The sequence below is a fragment of the Cheilinus undulatus genome, linkage group 6 (genome assembly GCF_018320785.1).
Source record: "Cheilinus undulatus linkage group 6, ASM1832078v1, whole genome shotgun sequence".
Classification (NCBI taxonomy): domain Eukaryota; kingdom Metazoa; phylum Chordata; class Actinopteri; order Labriformes; family Labridae; genus Cheilinus; species Cheilinus undulatus.
The window spans coordinates 37,964,279-37,985,275 of NC_054870.1; the positions used below are offsets into that span (position 1 = coordinate 37,964,279).

Below are 20,997 nucleotides of genomic sequence, written 5' to 3' on the forward strand. Positions count from 1 at the left end.
AATAATAAATCTTCAAAACGTCAGTCGCTGTCCAGAGATCATTAATAAGTTGGGAAGTGGAGTCACAGTCACGAGGGCTCATTACTTTGGATATGAGACTGATCCATAATTAATAGTTTTGTTAATGAATTAAAGGTTTTAATTAATAAATAATTGCAATATTTTATTGGTTATTAAATAACCAATCCGTACAGGCAGTGGTGCCCTATTCTTCTTCGAGGTTTATTGATAATATTCATTTATTATCACTATTTATCGCTACAGTTGGTTGCAACAATAAGGCTTAGTGCATCTGCACTCACTTTTTAAATTTTACTGGCGAAAGCAGCAGAAATGCTAAAAAAAAAATCACTTCAAATCATTTCCTGACCCGCTATTCGGAATGTGTGCACGTGCCTGCAAACAGGTTTCGGAGTAATACATCCATCCATCTATCTAGGGAATGTCTTTTTCAGAGATTTCACAGGCAGCTTATTACAGCAGGACAATACAGATCCACATTCTGCACGAGTTACAACAGCATGGCTTCACAATAAAAAAGTGCAGGTACAAGACTTGCCTGCATGATGTCCAAACATGTCACTGAGTATGTATGGCACTATTAAAACCATAACATGACAACAGAAACCCTGCAATGTTAAACAACTCCAGATATACACTACGTGAAGCAAGAATTGGAAAGAAAAGTGTATCATTAGAAGAAAAGGTGATGTAACACTGTTCCAACTTTTATGGAACATGGTGTAGGCATCAAATTAGAATTGTGTAAACATCAAAACCGTATTGGACTGAACATAAAAGCATCTTGCCTTTGTCCTGTATTCAACAGAAAATTGGTTTAGAAGGATTTGAAAATCATTGCGTCCTTTTACACAATGCCATTTTTTGGGGAATTATTTTTTCAGATTGTTTTTGTCCCCTGTTATGGGTTGAATGGCTATTCAAAGCTTTAAATGTTGTTCTGAGTCACTAACATCCTCTCTCTGTTTGATCTTCAGCACATGGCCTTCACCACATCTACATGCCTAAATGTGTTGGTTGTTTCCATGTAATTGGCTGATTTGATAGTTGGGCTAATCAGCAGTTCAACAGGTGTACCTAATAAAGTGACAGAGGAGTGTAAAGCTGTTAAGGCTTTGATGAAGTTAATGCTTTATAACTGATACTATTCATACAGGATGAGCATCATTCATTATGAAATCAGAGAGACTGAATCAAAAATGTTAAAAGTAACTTAATTTTTATTTGGTTGTTCTTTTTAACTCTACATACTTTGTTCAAATGGGAAATTAAACTGAAAACACATCAATATTCTTTAAAAACATAAGTACTTTTACCAAATTTTTTACAATTACTATCCCAAAGAAAATTCACAAACAAACTTGTGGAATGATATCATAAGACAGGGGAAACAGTCGTATATGTTCAAGTCCAGTCAGTAGTAAACAAATGTAGCTTTATGCAAGTTACACTCTTCCCAGACATGATAAAAATATAAGCAACAGGGTAAAGACAGAAAAGTTGACACTTATGCCTAAAAAAAGTTGGGATGGGGGAGCCTGAGAGTGCCCTCACTCTTAGCTGCTTAAAAGATTTATACAAGCAAAAATCAATCCATGATGACAGAAAGAAGGTAAGAAAGCGAAAGCTGCTCTGGGAGAGGGACATGTCGGCTAAAGTGGTCTCAGTTGTCTTCAGGACGACATAACAATGTCTTCTCAGACTTTATGAAAGGAGCCAGCTCCTATGAGTAGAGAGTATAAAAAAAATCCTCCATGTCAAGGAAACTAAATATTCCAGGTTGTTTTATGTATAAAATATGTTCAAGTTAAATTCTGTTTAATGCTGTCTAAAGTTTAAAACTAAACTCTGAAGGGAAATAAAGGGAATTCACACTGGAAGTCAATCACATTTTTAACAATGTTAATAATATCTTAATGATAAAGTGCAAAAGAAAAAGTGATTTCCTGTATTAATGACTGGGAAAACAAAGTGTAAATTGCATAAAATTACTAATGAAAGGGATTTAAATGAACAAATTTTACTCTCTTTTCTTTTAAAAATAAATACAACACAAAAAATGAAGAAATAATCATTGTATTCCCAGAAGATATCCTGGACATTAAACACCATTACATTACTACAGAATAGAAGAACAACAAAAGGGTAATTGCACTTTTTATCTGTCTAATTGCACTGAGCCTCATGGGTAATGAAGTTTCAGAGAAGCTTCTCTTTACTAGGTCTTAATCCAACTTGACACACAACAACTCCCTCGGCTCAAATTACACATTTAAATCATATTAGACTCCAGATCTCATGTCACAAAGGGGCTCATACACAAAATACAGTTTGCATTGCTGCAAAACTCAAAAAGCAGGTTTCATTTATTGCTGCTGCTGAGCAGTAATAGTCAGGTATGTTTGTTGGACCTTAGTTGTTGTTCACAGACAGTTTACTGGTATCAAAGACGGTTTGTAAAAATGTGTGTATGTGCTGCTGGAATGGCTGTGAGGCTCAACATGAGCCCAGCATCGCTGTGCTCCCACGTACACAAAAGCACTTATAATGACTGTAAGCACAAAACACATTATCACCCTGAGAAATCCACTGCTGCCTTTCTTAGGCTGCACACCCTGCTCCACACCAGGAGGGGGCGCTGCAGTCATCTCATAACTGATGACTGTCACAATATAAGGATGTGCTGCAGCATTAATATGAAAGCTCTCTGTGGATGGGTGCAAAGAAGATGTCATCTTTAGAGCAAAAACAGCATACTTGCAGTTTTAACTGTGCTTCCTTTTTTGAGACATTTAAGAAAAGAAATGCCTCATTTGGCCTTATTTAAACTGCAGATGTGAGGAAAAAGTCAAATGAGAGAAACATTATGACAATCTTGTGATCAAATCTTAAAATAGACTTCTCAAGAGAGAGATAGAAAGCAGAAAATGCTTGCTCGTGATCTTAAAGTAACGTATTAGCATTACTCTCTTGTATAAACTTTGTGCTAGTGTGTTAATCCTGTAAAGAATAGTTGTAAATGCTTGTTTTCTGACCTGCAGAGTGAAAAATATCTGAAAGCATTAAAGTTTAAACACCCACTCACTGTAAGGCCAATCAGTGCACGGCCTGCATGATGGGAGCACTCGGGGGGCAAGCTAAAACAGGCAGCTGTAGATTTTCTCAAAGCGTCTCCCGTGACGAAGCGAACAAATCAAACGTATTAAAAACTGCACAGGGAATATCACTCTGTAAATACTGTGTCATTCACATGATAGAAAAACATGAGCGACGCTGTTTATGTCAAAAGGCTCTCGTTATGATCTCAAGACACGGAAATTACCTTGCAATTTCCTGTGACCAGTAAAAAATGTTGTTTGATTATTATTATTTTTTAACCTTTTATTTATTTTTTAATCATTTTTTAAAAACTTTACATTCTCAAAGCCTTCATGTTGGGGTAGAGAAGTCATGTGGCTGGGTTTTCCTTTTTCTTCATCTTTTTTCTATTTTGACAAAAACACACATCTTTCATCCAACATGATTCCTTTTTTAACCCCATTTCCTTTTTTGTCATCCATGGAAGGGCTTTAAACATGTGCGTACGAGGAAATGCAAAGACAAATAAACAGGAAACAAACATTTCCACGTTCGTTTGCATGCGCTCTCCCCATCGTACAACACGAAAGACATAAGAAAGAACAAGAGGATGGACGGGGGGAGGTTGTCTTGGGAACTAAAAAAAACAAAAGTGCTTCGTTCAAGGCCTGGTCCGATCCAGACCAGCTCAGGGCTGACAGACCAGCGGTGATGGCAGTAGCTGGATTGTTCCAGAGATCCAATGCGTGGCGCTACATACTGATCCACGGCAGGCTAACCCGACACTCACAGGAGGTAAAAACGAACATATCTAACAAACCCACAAGTAAACAAACCACGCATCAGAGATGTATAGTCCTCCAGAGCCTTATTTTGAGTCTGTTTGTCTCAGTCCTGCTCTCCCAGAGGTGAACATTTAAGTGTGTTTGTGTTTATAGACTGGTGTGCTCCAGGCCTCTTCAGACATTTACAGAAGTCAGTAAAAACAGTCCGGTCCTGGGAAAAGAAAAGCGGCAACAGTCTGGAGGGAGGGATAAAATCTGGCAGGATGGATGTTGATTGAAGAAGATAGACCCGGTCTGGTGGTCTCTGGCTGAGTTCTGGGTTTATAAAATGACCAGAAAAGGATGAGGGGTCAGCGGGATCAGAGGAAGGGAAGTGGTCTGCTTATTCCTCCGTTAAGAATCCTTTCCACTTACACCGCTCTTCCCTCTGGCTCTGTTTGTGTGTGTATGAACATGGACCGCATGGTCAGACGTGGAGCACCTCCATACTGTAGTCCTCTGTCTCTGTGTACTGGGAGGAGTTTGTGTCAGACTGGGCCGGGGCCAGCGCCTCCTTGTTCTCAAGACTTGGCTCCAGGAGAGGCGGCTTCTCCAGCACCAGCTTTTTACATGTGTCGGGACGGTTCTGCACATATATGACCCGGTTGTAGGCCTTGAGTCTCCTCCATAGATGGATGTAGACTTTGCACTGGACGTACATGAACACCAGTCCGCCTGTAAAGCCAATCGCCACCACCACTAGCTTGGTCCAGAAAGGCCAGTCAGTGACACCTGGGGGAGAGAGGACAAACAGAAGAGAAAATGTGCACGAGTCAAACACAGAAAATAAACATTACTGCCAAAAAATCCATATCATATTGGAGAAAGTAAGATTTGTACCTTATTTTTGCATTAATATGATAGTTTCTTAAATCGTGAAAAAATAACATCTTCTTTATAACAGACTAACTTTGTGAGTAATATTCCACAGAGAATCTTAATATGATAAAAAATGTATCTTTCTTACTCCAGACTATTCAAGTCAGTCTGCATTTTTAACTCCATAGTATTGAAAATGACATTAATTTCAAAGTGATTTCATGCTGAAGCAACATAAAGCAAAGAAATGAGCGCATCATGGTCCAGCAAGGATGTTTTTGCATGTCATTTCCTTTTTTTATCCTGCTATCTCCTCAGTGCTGCTGTGAAATTCAGACATTAAATGCCCTACACATAAATATATATGAGACAAAAAGATTTTACAAAATGAGAGTTTTGTGCAAAAACATTTCTATGGCCAGTGAATGTAAAACTAGCAAAGCCCCTGACTCACCAAATGCTTTTATCCCCCAGTAAGGAGGGGGGAACGTTGCATTATGGGGAAGTTTAAATATTGGGAAAAAGCTGCATCATCCAAAACAAAAACAAAAGAGGGAGAAATGTGATCTTCTAAAACAGCAGAAAAAGCCAACCTTATAGGCTCAATCTTTTCAGAGACATAAACTAAAGGAAAGGTCTTAACCTACAAGATCCTGTCTGTGAGGATTTATATTTGGATTAAGATAAAAAAAAGTGTGCTATAACAGGAAGCATACCGACTAAATCAAACAACTAGCATTGCTTGAATGCAAGATGCCTGTTTTGTGCACTTAAAAGTGAAGCATTCCTTATTTTGTATGATGATAATAGAGTGCTGCAGTCATGAGTCAGAAAATCTTGAAATGTGTTAACACTTTAGCACATCTGGTTCCACTGTCTAAGAGTCTATGGGATATCTGAATGAGTTATCGGGTAGATACTTGAAATAAAGTCTGTGGGAAACACAAGCTTAAGAGATTTCATTGTAAAATAAATGTAATTTGTGTGCTTGAAGCTTTTTCACAACTAATAAAGGCAGTTGCTAACAAGTGGCTAGCTAGGACTGCATAGTTTGTCAGGGACATTAAATATCATCATGCTGAAGATGTCACCTGATTTACTAGGGGTAGACTGATTATTGGCCTGACTGATTATTGAGGCTGGTAACTGTATCAGCATTTTAATTTGACAATTGATAAATGTTCTGTATGGAACACACAATCTGATTGGCTAGATGTCACATGAGTCGTAGTCAATCACCACTTAAGCCTGAGTGCTACTGACACAGTGAGCGTCTGCCATCACTTCCTGTTTTCCTGCTGCATTCATGTTGCTCTGTGCTATTTCTCATGTTAGTAGAGCTGGGGCTAAAGTGTTCATTTTATTTTATTTTTTTGATCATACAGTTTTACTTTTGCCACATTAATTACATTTGTACAGCATAATAAATGCATACTTGTTTCAAATACACCATATTGCCAAAAGTTTTCACTCACCCATCCAAATAATTCAAATCAGGTGTTCCAATCACTTCCATGGCCACAGGTGTATAAATCAAGCACCTAGGCATGCAGACTGTTTCTACAAACATTTGTGAAGAATGGGTCACTCTCAGTGAGGTCAGTGAATTCCAACGTGGAACCCTACCCTGTAATAGGATGCCACCTGTACAACAAGTCCAGTGGTGAAATTCACTCACTCCTAAATACTCCACAGTCAACTGTCAGTGGTATTATAACAAAGTTGAAGCGATTGGAAATGACAGCAACTCAGCCACGAAGTGGTAGGTCACATACAATGACGGAGTGAGGTCAGCGGATGCTAAGGCGCATAGTGTGTAGAGGTCGCCAACTTTCTGCAGTCAAATGTGGCCTTCAGATTAGCTCAAGAACAGTGCGTAGTGAGCTTCATGGAATGGGTTTCCATGGCCGAGCAGCTGCATCCAAGCCATACATCACCAAGTGCAATGCAAAGTGTTGGATGCAATGGTGCAAAGCACGCCACCACTGGACTGTAGAGCAGTGGAGACTTGTTCTCTGGAGTGACCAACTGCGCTTCTCCATCTGGCAATCTGATAGACAAGTCTGGGTTTGGTGGTTGCCAGGAGAACGGTTCTTGACTGGCTGCACAGTGCCAAGTGTAAAGTTTGGTGGAGGGGGGATTATGGTGTGAAGCTGTTTTTCAGGAGCTGGGCTTGGCCCCTTAGTTCCAGTGAAAGGAACTCTGAATGCTTCAGCATACCAATTCCATGCTCCCAACTTTGTGGGAACATTTTGGGGATGGCCCCTTTCTGTTCCAACATGACTGTGCACCAGTGCACAAAGCAAGGTCCATAAAGACATGGATGAGAGAGTTTGGTGTGGATGAACTTGACTGGCCTGCACAGAGTCCTGACCTCAACCCAATAGAACACCTTTGGGATGAATTAGAGTGGAGACTGAGAGCCAGGCCTTCTTGTCCAACATCAGTGTGTGACCTCACAAAAAGCGCTTCTAGAAGAATGGTCAAAAATTCCCATAAACACACTCCTAAACCTTGTGGAAAGCCTTCCCAGAAGAGTTGAAGCTGTTATAGCTGCATAAGATGGACCGATGTCATATTAAACCCTATGGATTGAGAATGGGATGTCACTTAAGTCCATATGCGAGTCAAGGCAGGTGAGCGAATACTTTGGCAATATCGTGTATCAGTTATTGGTTTAATAAACTACTAATGATTGATATTGTTATCTGCCCTAAAAAAACAATATCAGTTTAACCCTATAATCTTTTAGTCTTTCACCCTACTCCGACTCAAATTTGAAAATGCGTTGGTCATACTAAGAAGACAGTCTTTTATAGAAGAGCAAGAAATTTGGAAATTAGCATTAGCTTTAAATGCTATGGCACAGTGCATTGGCAAATTGTCAAATTTTTCTATGTAAACTGCATCTGTCCCTGCCAAATGAATAAATGAATAAAAGCTTGAAAGCTCATCAGTGGTGCCATTAAGGCCAGTTGACCATGTCGTAGCTCCTTTAGCCTGACAGTAGCTTGGTTGGTTGCATTTACTGCCAAAAACTGATGAAACTAGTGCTCACTAGTGAAGATAATCTTGATGAACAAAATTCATAACCTTTAATTTTTTTGCCCCAGTTTAGGTTCATAAATAGTCCCAAAACACATAGACTTCTTGTTGAGTGAACCTCTATGTCTAAGAATACCGTTTAGGTCAAAGGCTTGGCTTGTAATACAAAGCATTATTCTTGCAAGACAAAAATGAATGTGGCTTCGGTTGTCTACAAATAAGTCTTTAATCAATGATTTGAGGGTATTCGTGTTTGCATTCTTTCAGTTTTATGGTATAAATATAATGGGCCATTGAGGGGTTAAGAAACATCATTTACATCCTGAAATCAAGGCACAGGGAAAAGGAAGGAAAGGGTAAAAAGAGCAGTTGGAAAAGAACCGGAAACAGCTGACAGACGACAAAGGCTGACGGGGGGAAAACACAGTTTGAAAGTCAAAAGGTCAAGTGTAAATGTTTACCTGGGATTCTTCCGTCTGCATGAATAAAGAAAGTGTTAGTATCATGTATTACCAAAGACATACAAACAGATTAATAGAAAAGGCAAAGCCCAGAAAGTTAAAATAGATTCAAATGTGATAGTTGCACAATTTAGGATGCATTTCATGCAATCATGAACATTACATGTGCTCACTAATTTTAGAATACATAGTGTAAAACATATCACTGTGCTGTAATTTTGGTGAGGAAATTGAAAGACAGACATATCCATGGTTTTGAGGGGCTCGGCAGACGGCAAACCAGCCTGGTGAGGAAATATTTGGCATCACCATGGTGATTGAACCTGACAGCCCTCTGGGACTCTAACAAGTGTGAATCATCAGGTTGGGCTAAACAGGCACAGCTTGCTCTTCCATCTGTACACCAGCTCTGAAGTGCCAAACATGCCAAGGAGGAATGAGTGTCCGCAGACGCAGAGCCAGCCAATGATGCAACAGCTCATCGTCAAAGCAGCCACCTCTATTTTTAACCTGGATAGTGAGAGTGCGGCTAGAGAGGAGCAATCTGTCTGTAACTCAGAGCTGTTGGTCAAGATGAATGTTAACAGCAGCCCAGACGCAAGAGCCTCAAAATGGCTTTAATATATGTCAGCAAGGCTCCTATTATGATGAAAACAGACTCCTAATAATCGATGGCCACATTCTCCTGGTCTAGCTGCTACTATGGTTAGCATGCTAGTATGAGAGAAGAGGGGAAACAGAGGACAGTGTATGCTGAAGGATTACAAAATGAATCCCAATGCTTATTTTTGTTCCAGTAGTGCATTAGCAGATTAGGAAAATTCCTTATAAAGTCTGCATGCAAAACATGATGCAGATACAAGCAGAAAAGAGTGGCAGCCAGTTAGCCTAGCCTAGCACTCTAGCTAAAAACCCAGAGCAAGCCCTGGTAAATTAAATCAAAATAAACCCACTAATTAGGCACTTCTTAAGCTTTTCACAAATTTCCAGATTATATCCGGCATAGTCAAGTAATCGAAAAATATCTCTAGCAGCTTGACAATTCACAGTGCAGAGTGACCAAAGAAGCACTGTTTGCTAAGAAATAGCCTATTCAAAACAGTGCCCTCTAAACCCAGAGGTCTTACATTTTAATACAGATCAAACAAGTGGGATAAAATGTTAAATAGCGGTCTTTAAAGGTATTGTCATGTGCAGCTTTTTTCAACTTGGACTGTGTAAGGACTGCAATCTAAAACTGAAGCTGAAGCTAGCAGTGAGTTAGCTAAGCTGAACACATAAACTGAAAACAGAAACAGCTGGCTTTGGTAATAAGCCCACCAGCACTTCTTAATATAAATCATTCCAGATTATATGTTTTTTTGGTTTACTAATCAAAAAAATGGTTACCCTTGCCTGAAAATGCACAGTGACGAGAGTGCAAAAGGAAACAGTGTTAGCTAGCAAAAAGCCTGTACTAAGTAAAGGAGTCACGGATATACAGAGAAACAGATGATCTAAAACATCATATTATCAAAACTTTTTAAATTAATTCAGTTTCACATCCATCACTGATGAACTGGGCTGATGTGAGCCTTCAGGCTCTGATTTGCGTACTTGAAATCAGGTCCATTATACAGTAAATATCATGAAACTCAATTTATGACCTTATATATAAATGTCCACCGTCCACTGTGTCTTTAGGAAACTATATGGCTCTCTGCTGAGTCCAGATATCCCTAATTTGAGCAGATATTACTCTGTTTTTCTCCTTATCATCAAGCAGATATCAGTGTTTCAGACTGTTTTGACACACAGCCTGACTGAGCAGCCCGCTACAAGTGACATCAACGCATACCCTCTGTAGGTGGGGTTGTTCTGTTAGCATGCTAGTACGCCAGGTAGTGTTAGCAATGGCATCAGATTTCAACCAAGAAAAGAGCCTTCAAGGCAAAATAGGTTAATTTTCTTTATGAGAATAATGTTTACTTAAAATATAAGTTACATGCATCTAATAAAATTAGTGAAAATATCCATTAAATTTTGATTATAATCCTCTAACACTGACTTATAACTTGCTGATTAAAAAGTAAAAGAAGAAAACGGAGGCAGTTAAACGGTTGCCACTTCCTGTTATTGCAAAAAGCAGTGCACAAATTGAGACAATACTAACCCACTGAAATGAAATGCTCTGTATTGCTTTTAAGTGTACCAACTGCAGCATACTAACAGAAGTATGGGGTTTGAGACACTGCTTTCTTCGAATAAGCACACAAAAACATTCTACATTTTTTGTAAAGTTTAACACATATAGTGTGTTAAGTTTTTCAAGCTAGGTGAAATTTGCCTGTCTTTTACTCCCAGAAGGTTTTTGTCTGTCTTTATGCTAACTCCAGCTAACTGTCAGCTAACTTCAGCAACATAATAAGCAAATGCATAATTAGCATTGATATTTTCAATCAACTCTGGAGAATAAGAGTAAATTAAAATATACTTATAAACCGAAATAAAATATCAGGTCACTGTGTGTTTGGAGGCCTTTAAGTTTAATATAAGGGTTTCTAAATAGACTTTAATAACATCGAGCTAAGTGAGACATTGTTTTCTGTGCTGGGCAAAATTTCTGGATGTACATGTTTTGTAATGTAATTTGTTAGGATTTGTTGTGTATTTATTCTTCTGTTGCTTTATTTTCTTTGAAAAGCTCTTGGTTTAACACTCCAGATTTCCAGTGATCAATAAATCACATTGATCCATCTACTGGTACTAACAAGCTTCTTATTGCTTTCAGCCCTTTTTCTCTTAGTTTTATCTAGTCTCTGTGTGAAAACAAGTGCACATCGCACACAGTCACACAAACTTACACTCTCTTTTATCTTTTTAAGGACCATAAGTCTATTACAAGACTGCGATCAACGGGACTTTTAACTCAGCCATTTTGATTCACAGCACGCAGAGGAAATCTGCTCTAAGCCTCTTGAAGAAGTAAGAATGAACCAGAATCACCTCGGTCTGACGGTCTAAAGCTCTAACCAGATCTTACAGTGACAGATGTTACATATCTACTTCTTAAAATCTCTTTCCTTCATTTCTTTTATCTCTCACTTTTCTCTTTTAGGGACTGCAGGTCTTAAATCAAAGTGAAATCGACTGAGAGTCCCAAAAAACTCCCTGCCAGAAAATTATCTCGGCACAGTCTCATTTGTTCGGTGTCCATGGAGCTCCTGTGAGTGAATTACACCCACATATACTCCAGTCTTAGAGAACATCTCACACTACTCTCACTCAATACTCACACCTTTGAAATAACGCTATAGTCGTGCAGATTTGTAATTGAACTGTTCATGAATGACTTTGCTAATCAGGGATGAATGGATCACATTTTACACAACACTAAATCTAGCACAGACATGACGTTACATTGTGTGTGCGCATCTGAGCTGACCTCGTCTGATTTCGTCTGCCGTCCTGTCGATGAGAACGTACAGCGACCAAACCACGCAGGTGATGGCGATGACGTGGAAGGTGACAGAACACATGATCTTCCTTCTCTCGCTCGCTGTCATCTGTAGCTTCTCCCACTGTGGTGGAAAGAAAAAGGACATGTGAGGAAGTAAAAAAAATTAACGCACAGAAATAATAAGAAGGAAATGGTACACTGCAATGAAAGAGTGATCACACTGTACGAGTGAAGTCAGGGCAGGCTGGGACAAATGCCAATATAGCTTCCTTTTAAGGTCTTACAGGTTGAGGCTGGAGTCAGGCTTCAGACAGCTACAGACAGCATTAAAAATGCTCCCTGACATAAACAGTCTCTAATAACTGCTAGCAAACACAACTAGCAGTTAAATAATGACAAATAGTTGGTGTCAGCTGGAGGTCTACTATATTTTTGTTTATCACCTTTATCATAGTTGGAGAAGGTACATCCAAAAGGCTTTTCTGCTCTTGTCATATTAATTTAAAATGCTGTCTGACGATGTGATGAGTAGACTAAGTGCCCCAAAGTTGGGGATTCTGCCTGTGGCCCTGCTCTAACTGTGCGAGTGTCTGCAGTTTTACGACCAAAATATCAAACATGTTAGTAATCCATCCGGCCAGTCTGGATCAGCTGGTCAGGCAAGGTTGGAAATTACATTTTTTTCAAAGAATTATTTTGATTTATTTGATCGATTTATTTGTATTTTGGGGATAGGACAGTGGATAGAGCTGGAAAAAAGGGGTGCAAGAGGCCTAATATGGCTATTTACTACTCATATAAGCAGACATTTTATGGCTAAAATATTGGCAGAATGTTTCATATCTGCTGACACCGATAATTCCCTTCTTAAGCTATATACAGATACAGATATCATGCTGATAGTATCATGGTACATCTGTTGAACTGCTTATTAATGCAAGTATCTAATCAGCCAATCACATGGCGTCAACCACTGCTGTAAGGTTTATAGACATGGTCAAGATGATGTGCCTAAGGTCAAACAAAGCATCAGAATGGGGAATTAAGGTGATTTAAGTGACTTTGAGCATGTCACGGTTGTTTGTAGTATGGCAGGCTTTCATGTGTTTTATGCTAAATTCTACCCCTATTCTTGGAAAGTGGAAGCAGAAACCAAGACTCATAAGATCATGCAACATTATTCCAATCATCTGTTGTTAAATTTGGTGAGCTTGTGAGAACTGTATCCTCAGTTTACTGTCTTTAGCTGATGTGGTTTTCTGCTACTGTGGCCCATCTTCTTCAAGATTTGACATGTTGTACTTTCAGTGATGCTCTTCTGTATATCTCAGTAGTAATGGGTGCCTTTTTATCAGCTTGAACCAGTCTGGTCATTCTCCTTTGACCTCTGCCATCTATGAGACATTTTGGCCAAGGGAAGTGCTGCTCACTGGATATTTTCTCTTTTTTCCTCTTTATCCTCTGTAAACCCCGGAGATGGTTGTGTGTGAAAATCCCTGCAGATCAGCAGTTTGTGTAATAGTCAGACCAACCCATCTGGTATCAAAAACCATGGCCTATTCAAAGTCACTTAAATCACCTTTCTTCTCCATTCTGATGCTCGGTTTAAACTTCAGCAGACAATTTTGACCATATCTACATATCTAAATACATTGACTGCTGCAGGGAGATTGGCTGATTAGATACAGTGCTCAGAAAAAAGGATTCACCCCCTTAGATGTTTTACCCTTTTATTGATTTTATAAATTACCCATGGTCAATATAATTTGGCTTCCCCCCAAAAGTACAAATAAACCTTTTTAATGTCAAAGGGAAACAGATTTCTACAAAGTAATGCCAATTAAATAAAAATATCTAATGTGAAATAAGTGAAAGCATAAATATTCACCCTCTTTAAAGTGACTGCCCTAATTCAACAGAGGTCCAGCCAGTCAGTGCTACTAGTCTCACAATTAGTGAAATGGGGACCACCTGAGTGCAATGAATGTGTCTCAAGTGATTGTAGCGTAAAGACACCTGTGTTTGCAAGGTCCAGCAATATTCCTGGCTACCATTACACCATGAAGACAAAAGAACACTCCAAGCAACTCAGAGAAAACGCCATTGAAAAGTATGAGTCAGGGGGTGTAAACAAAAACATTTCCAAGGCACTGAATATCCCTGGAGTTCAGTTAAATCCATCATCAAGATGGAAGCACGGTGGTGGCAGCATCATGCTGTGGGGATGCTTCTCAGCAGTTGGCCCTGGACAGCTTGTATAGGTAGAGGGAAAACGGAATGTGGAAAAATATAGGAAAATCCTTGAGGACAATCGTATCTAGTCAGCAAGAGAACTATGGAAGGAGATTTATTCCCCAGCAAGACAATGATATGAAACATACAGCAAAAGCTACACAGAAATGGTTTAAAGACAACAAGGTAAATATTCTGGAGTAGCTGATAAAAGCCCACACCTCAATTCAATAGAGAATTTGTGGCTGGACTTAAAAAGGGCCGTTCAGGCTCAATCCCCGTGCAAGCCTGACTGAGACCTATCTACACAGACTCAGTGCTGTGATTGCAGCCAAAGGTGTATCTACTGACTGACTTGAAGGGGATGAATATCAATAAAACCCATAAAATGGTAAAACTTCAAAGGGGTGAATACTTTTTCTAGGCACTGTATTGGATAATAAGTAGTTGAATGGGTATACCTAATAAAGTGAGCAGTGACTGATGATGGACTGCCAGCATTTCTGGTAGATCTATACAACACATACACAAGATTTTTACTACTATGATCCAGCTACACAGCTACCCTGCATTTATTGGCCAGTAAGTAAAATGGAAAGTGACGTACGGTAATGGCCAGCACACAGAGGTCAGGAATATCCTGTTTGCCTTTTATTTCATGATACAAAATACAATGCTAGCGTCATCAGATTAGCTGGGCTCTCTCAACATGCCTGTATTGTTCATATGTTTGGTGATTAAAGGCTTTGATTGCAGGGTCAGAGGTTGACGTTGTGGTATGAGATAAATTCAATCATCCTTTGATAAAAAAAAAACTGCAGACCATACAAAGACCAGCATCTCATCTTGAATTTTCCTGCATGCTCAAGACTTCCAACGTTCCCCAGTGGGATTCAGAAGCTATTAAGAGTAGAGCATTTGTTTGAGGCCTTTTGTGCAGCTAATGAAGGGTGGAGGAATTTTAATTAGAGTGTCCTGCTATCTCTAGGCCACAGTGATTGATAAGAGACTTTAATGAAAGCCTATAAACCGTTTGAAATGAATCACAACCCCCATCCTCTCCTTCTTCAACAAGTTCTTCTTATGAAAACAGCTTCAAAGCTCAGTGTCATGGCTGTGTTATCTCCATGACAGAGTGAAGACAGCTTTTGGCATTGTAGCTTCATCACCAAAATGTGAGCTTACAGAACTGCAACACTAGCCTAAAATTGTCAGCCCATACTGAGCTAATAGACACGAGCGTTAATTAGCTTGTACATTTAAACTGTGTCTCACCTTTCGCAGTGGCTTCAGCTTGGTCTCCATGATGAACTCGTATTTGCAGAGCTCACAGCAGCGTGTGTCGGAGCTCTTGATCCACTGCTGCAGACAGGACTGGTGGACGAAGCGCAGGCTCCCCGTGCAGTGGCATGGTGTGATCAGAGGACTCTCGTCATCCCCTTCACAGTGACAAATCCTACGGGAGCGAAAGAAAAAAAATGCAGTCAACTCTCAGCTAGAGGCCAGGCAGCTGTAAAAGAGAGGGAAAAGGAGGAGATCAAAAAGAGAAAAGTTGGCAGGCACTGCTGACGGACATTTCCCCTAAGTCTGAGAAACTTGACTTTTTGAGGATAAATGTCAGCAAACTTGTTACACTCTCCAGTAGAGTGTCTAATTGAACAAGGTGTTTACAAAATGCTCATTTACTCCACACTCAGAGGTACGAGGAAGCATGGCAGGAGGGAATATCATTTCACAAAGAAAGAATCATAAGATCCTGACTACAAAAAACAACACATGTCCCACAAGTATAAAATCAATCAAGACAAAATAATTTGATCCAAAGCACTTCATTTGGAATCAGAATGACATTTTCTGAAAATTACCTTCTGTTCATGCAGCGTTGCATCACAAACTTAGCGCAGCTAATCTTATCTCAGATACCCTAAAGTCAAAGCGGCAACAGTCTTGGTCCCAACTGATTCAAGTAGCTTGTAAGGATTATTTTGCACAATTTATACAGAGTTATCAGTGTTCTGGCCTTAAACACAACACAAAGCTAAATCTAGAACCACTGAATGGCTGTTACATGTTTTCGTGAGATACAGAATTACTGAGCAGTGGAAGTCAAGTGATGGGTCAAGAAGGGTGGTGTCCGTGGTAGTGTGATTTGTGAAATAGTATAAGTAAGGGATGAACATGAGTGCTTATGGCAGGGGTGTCCACAGCACTAGTTATTGCTACCATGATGAATCTGTAAACAAACATTTTGACAAGGAGATATCTTGATTAATAATGTCCTGATGGATTACTGCAGCGACTAACAGCACCAATAGCTTATCAGGGGCGGAGCCAGTGGTAGCCAGGGCCAAACAGGGCCTCCTGAAATACATACATAAATAGCCTTATGTGGCCCCACCGTTCTTTTATACTGTATGTGGCCCTCAGTGGAAAAAGTTTGGACATCCCTGGCTTATGGTCTTGTCCTTTGACCTCCAAAAATCGAATTATTTCAGAATCGAGTCATATTGGATATTTGTGCAATGCTCAGAGGGGCAAGCAGGTGGGACAATGACCATTGACCATTAACACCAAGGTCCAATCAATTCAGACTTGAGTCAGAGTGAACATTTGTGCAAAGACTGAGGAAATATCTGGAGGTATTATGTTCACAAGGAATGAAAATGGCCAACAATGACTTGACCTTTGAACTCCAAAATCTAATCAGCTCGTCAGAATCAGCTTTATTGGCCAAGTATGCTCATGCAACTAGGAATTTGACTCCAGTTAGCTTTGCTCTCAATGTAAATGAATGAAATATTAATACAAAAAAATTAAACTGAAAAAGCATTCAAAGTTCAGATTGAAATACGCACAAGCTCTCATTAGGTATCTTTTCTAGTATTTACGAGCAGGGCTGGACAATTAATCGCAAATTAGATTAAATCACAATATGGCCTGCCGCAATTTACAAATCGCAGATGTTGCAATGTCTCTTTAACTTGAAATGTGTCAAAATACCAGTTTAATGATAATCCCCTTCAATAAAGCAATTGATAACAAATTGAGCAAAGATAATTCCAATTAAATATCTTTTTAATCATTCTGCTCTAGTTCATCCCATCTAATATTGATGAAACTAAGCATTAGTTCACAGAAGTCATACCCCCAGCTACAATCAGCTGACAGCTCCCACAGCCAATCACAGCTCTTTCTCTCAACACACTGCTGCTGCTGCTGGCAAAGCTTAACCTCCTCCACCCCAGCCTCCTCCTTTACAGCATAAAGCTTGTTCCACCCTCATTCAGATTCATGCTACAAATTGTTTAGCCCTATTTACAAGCTTGTGTGCATTCATATATAGGTGCAACACATGCAAAGGGTGCAGGAATGCTGACTAGACATGATCAGAAGTATAAAATATGCAAAGATGTGGAGACAGATTGAACTTTTGTGAAAAGTATGAAGAAAATACCTCAACTTTCTTGTAATATTGAGTTAACTAGCAAGGAACGAACACGAGAGCAAATGATCTTAACCTTTGACTTTTAATCTCCAAAATCTTACTTGTAATTCTCAGGTCAGAGTAGACACTTCTTCTAAGCCTGAAAATAAAATACCTCAATTGTTATTAAGTTTACAGCAAGAGATGGAAAAAGAGGGCCAATGACTTTGACCTATGACCTCTAAAGTCCAATTAGTTAATATTTGAGTCAGAGCGGATATTCATGCAAAGACTGATGAAAATTCCTCAAACCATTCAGATATTGTAATGACAAGTGAGGCCTCCAGCCCTGTCTGACCAACATGGTGGCATAATAACCTGTAAGCATAATAACCTGTACGTAGAGTTGTGAAAACTCCTAATATCTGCTGTCTGTGACACATCGATCAACATGAACATTTACATGTGTTTTGTTCAGCCTCTGGTCATGCTCACAAACTCATGTCAGGTCTTCTGTGCACACATACTTCCCCCTGGAACATACCATTAGGTGTCTGTTGCCTCTAACAACTCCTCGGGTTTCTCTCACTTTGGAGAACTGATTGGATTTTTAATATCAGGCTGAACCGAAGCCTCTCCCTCCTCAGGATCAGCACTCAGACTCTGACTGACAGGTTGGAGGACTGGAGCTATTAGTCAACGGGTCTGAGGAGGATTGTGTTCGTCTGTTTGGTGTTAGTAAGAGGATGTCGCTGTATCTGACACAAAGAGATATTCTTTAGGAAACTGGACTATCAAGACAACTCCACCAGTAAGTCACAGCAGGTCTGATAGGATGAGGTATGAGGGTGGAGGCATGGTTGTTATAGAGATTAAGAGGAAAATCTACAAAGACAGCCTCTATGCATAGATGCAAATATTAATCTTTTATTGATCTACATTAAGACTTTCTTATATTGCTTAAAACACCTGTAATAATAGTTGACTAGTGTTTAAATTCTGCCAACAGGAGGCTTAAGATACATGACATACACAAACTCATTTCCAGGAAGTAGGAGCAAAACTCATTATGATCCAAGAATTAAATGTAAGAACAGTGGGCCTCATCCACAAATAAATTCTGATTTTTCTGAAGTTTACAGGAAACTTTCAAGACAAACTTGTTCTTAAACTGCCGAACTGCTCTGACCTCTTAAACTGATGAATGTCATGTGCTTGTAAGCTCAAAGCTCCTGCATAATTTTAAGGAGTAAAAACAAATCTGCAGGGCTGTGTGAAAACACAGAATGCACACAAGACTGAGAACACAAGTAGCAAGATGTCAGTAAAGTCCGGATTAAAATAAACTATAAAATGATCACACATTTGACTCCAACTATAACAGTTACTCAGATAGATCTAAAGTGACTGTATGCTGCTTGAAATAAAACAGAAAAAGGCTGCTTTCATTAGAAATATAGTGCCAGTAGTGGATATTATGCTACAAATCGAATGCTATCACTTGTTCAGATAGTGCTGTTTGAAGCAAAATGTAAAAACTAATATGAGAGCCCAATGTAAATTAGGTTAAGTAACAAGTTTAAAGGGCACACATTTTACCATTTTAAGACGTGTTTGGATTGGCCTCAGAGGTCCCCAAAACATGCCTGTGAACACGTGTCTAAAAAGCCCTCTGTTTCAGCCATGCTCAGAACGAGCCAGTTCTGTGTCTGTGGCTTTAAATGTTAATGAGCTGTCTGACTTTCAGGAAATGGATGTGGCACTCCTGATGATACAACGTTACAGACACTTTAACCCAAAGTTAAGAAACCTGACTGGGATTCAAACCATCAATCTCTCAGACCAAAGTCAGCAGGGTAACCCACTGAGCAATCCAGCATCTCAGCTGACAGCTGAGAGGAGGATCAGAAGAGGAGGGCGGAACTTTCTTCCAAGTGGGGAGGACCAACCTGGGGGCAGTCCTAACTCCACACATGACATCATGAGGGGAAAATCTGAGAACGGCTTGGTTCAGCACACATTTTCTGAAAGGTGTATGTGTGTGTGTGTGTGTGTATTATTTCAGAAATGTACTTCTCACTAATCCCTGCTTGCATTAATGCTGATACACCCCACTGCTGCTGTTGATGGCAAAGTTCAACCTCCTCCACCCTAGCCTCCTCCTTTATAGCATAAAGCTTGTTGCACCCTCGTATTGAGATTCAATGCTACTAAGTTTTATTGCTTTTGAAGTAATTTTATTGTACTAAGTATACATTATCATTAATGTATCTATCCATATGGAGGTTTCTAGCTGCTTGACTAACCCAGGAAGCATCTTTTGAGCAAAGCCTTCTGCCCCGAATACAACTGTCTGTCCATTTTACAATAAAATGGTAAAATGTGTGGAGACAGTGCTCCTGGCTGAAAGGAGTATTTTGAGTAGCTGCAACATAATTTTTTTAAAAAAGTGTGGAGAGTCTCAATACTTTCTGAATGTACTGTAAAAACACTTTGGTGTATGTATGAATCTTCTTAAAAACAGTGTATGTGGGTTTTAAAAGTAGTTGGTGAATGCGGCCCTTTGACCACTGCGGCTTTCTAAACCACATCAGTGAAGAGCAATAAGCTCCAAAATTCAGCTGCTGCTGTTCCAGCTCAACAGAACTTTGATTAAAAGGTCAGGCTGGATAAACAAAGATATTGTAGAGGGACTAAATCTGTTGTTTAGAGGAAAAAAGTGCACATGGTGTCCCTGCAGAAACCTCATGGTTAATGGATACAAGGGAAGGCACAAGACAAAAAAAACATTTTTTAAAAACATTTTTTACCAGAAGCTGCTCAAACCAGAAAATGCTTCTACTGTTTTCCCCTGGGTGAGCCGCAGAGAGCAGTGGTGCTTCTCTTTGGGGAAAACAAATAAATAAAGGAAGGAAATGGAAAAAAAGGTGTTGTTGATGTGAGTGGAGTGTGTTCAGCTGGGGTTTATCCAGGTTCACGGGAGGATAAGGGGACATTAAGACAGACACACGCACACCCACACGTGCCCACGCATGTCAGCATGTTAGAGAGAAAAGAAGACGACTATTTCCAGACTTCACTGATCTGACCAGAGCGTTAGGAGATTACAGGACTTGACAAAGATGAACAAAAGGAGGATAAAAATAGGTCATTTCTACGGGGTTCTCACATACGGGGGGGGGGATTAAGGGATTGAAAAAGCACAATTAACATCTCAGGAAGACTGTTTTTCTATTGGTTATGGCTGTGATGCTTTGTTTGTGTTTGTTTGCATGGATCATAAGATGAAGTGCAGATTCTCATCCCACACAGCAGCCCAGGGACAAGGACCCTCTCGCTTCTATGGAATGAAATGAGCAGATTTGAAATCATTCTAGTGGTTTTTTGGTTTTTACGTAGGAGGGGATAACCATAGAAAAATCCCAACACCTCCACAGGAGCCACAGTGGAAATAAAGCGATCAGTAAACAGCATGAGTGGAACAGACTGAAGGGGTCTTCAGTGGAGAAATACACATTTTCTGGAGGCTTGATCTGCTAGAAACAGTGTAAACCACTCCAAGAGACATTTTAAAGGTACTAAATTAAAAAACACAGCAACATAGTTTCAGCTTCGTCATTAAAAATCACCTTTATATTTGCTATTTTGACAAAA

General features: G+C 39.6%; 1 protein-coding gene across 2 annotated transcripts in view; it reads right to left on the reverse strand.

The window, feature by feature from the left end:
* Positions 1–1,223: 1,223 nt before the first annotated feature.
* Positions 1,224–20,997, reverse strand: part of march8 (membrane-associated ring finger (C3HC4) 8) — a 176,145-nt gene continuing 156,371 nt past the window's right edge. Inside the window, exons 8-11 of one of the 2 annotated variants that reach the window (XM_041789362.1) lie at positions 15,195–15,375; positions 11,673–11,808; positions 8,249–8,263; positions 1,224–4,655 (exon numbers count right to left, since the gene is read on the reverse strand). In XM_041789362.1, the coding sequence (XP_041645296.1) occupies positions 4,351–4,655; positions 8,249–8,263; positions 11,673–11,808; positions 15,195–15,375 (637 nt within the window). In that variant the 3' untranslated portion in view covers positions 1,224–4,350. The remainder of the gene's footprint in view (positions 4,656–8,248; positions 8,264–11,672; positions 11,809–15,194; positions 15,376–20,997) is intronic. The other variant, XM_041789363.1, reaches the window with a different exon arrangement.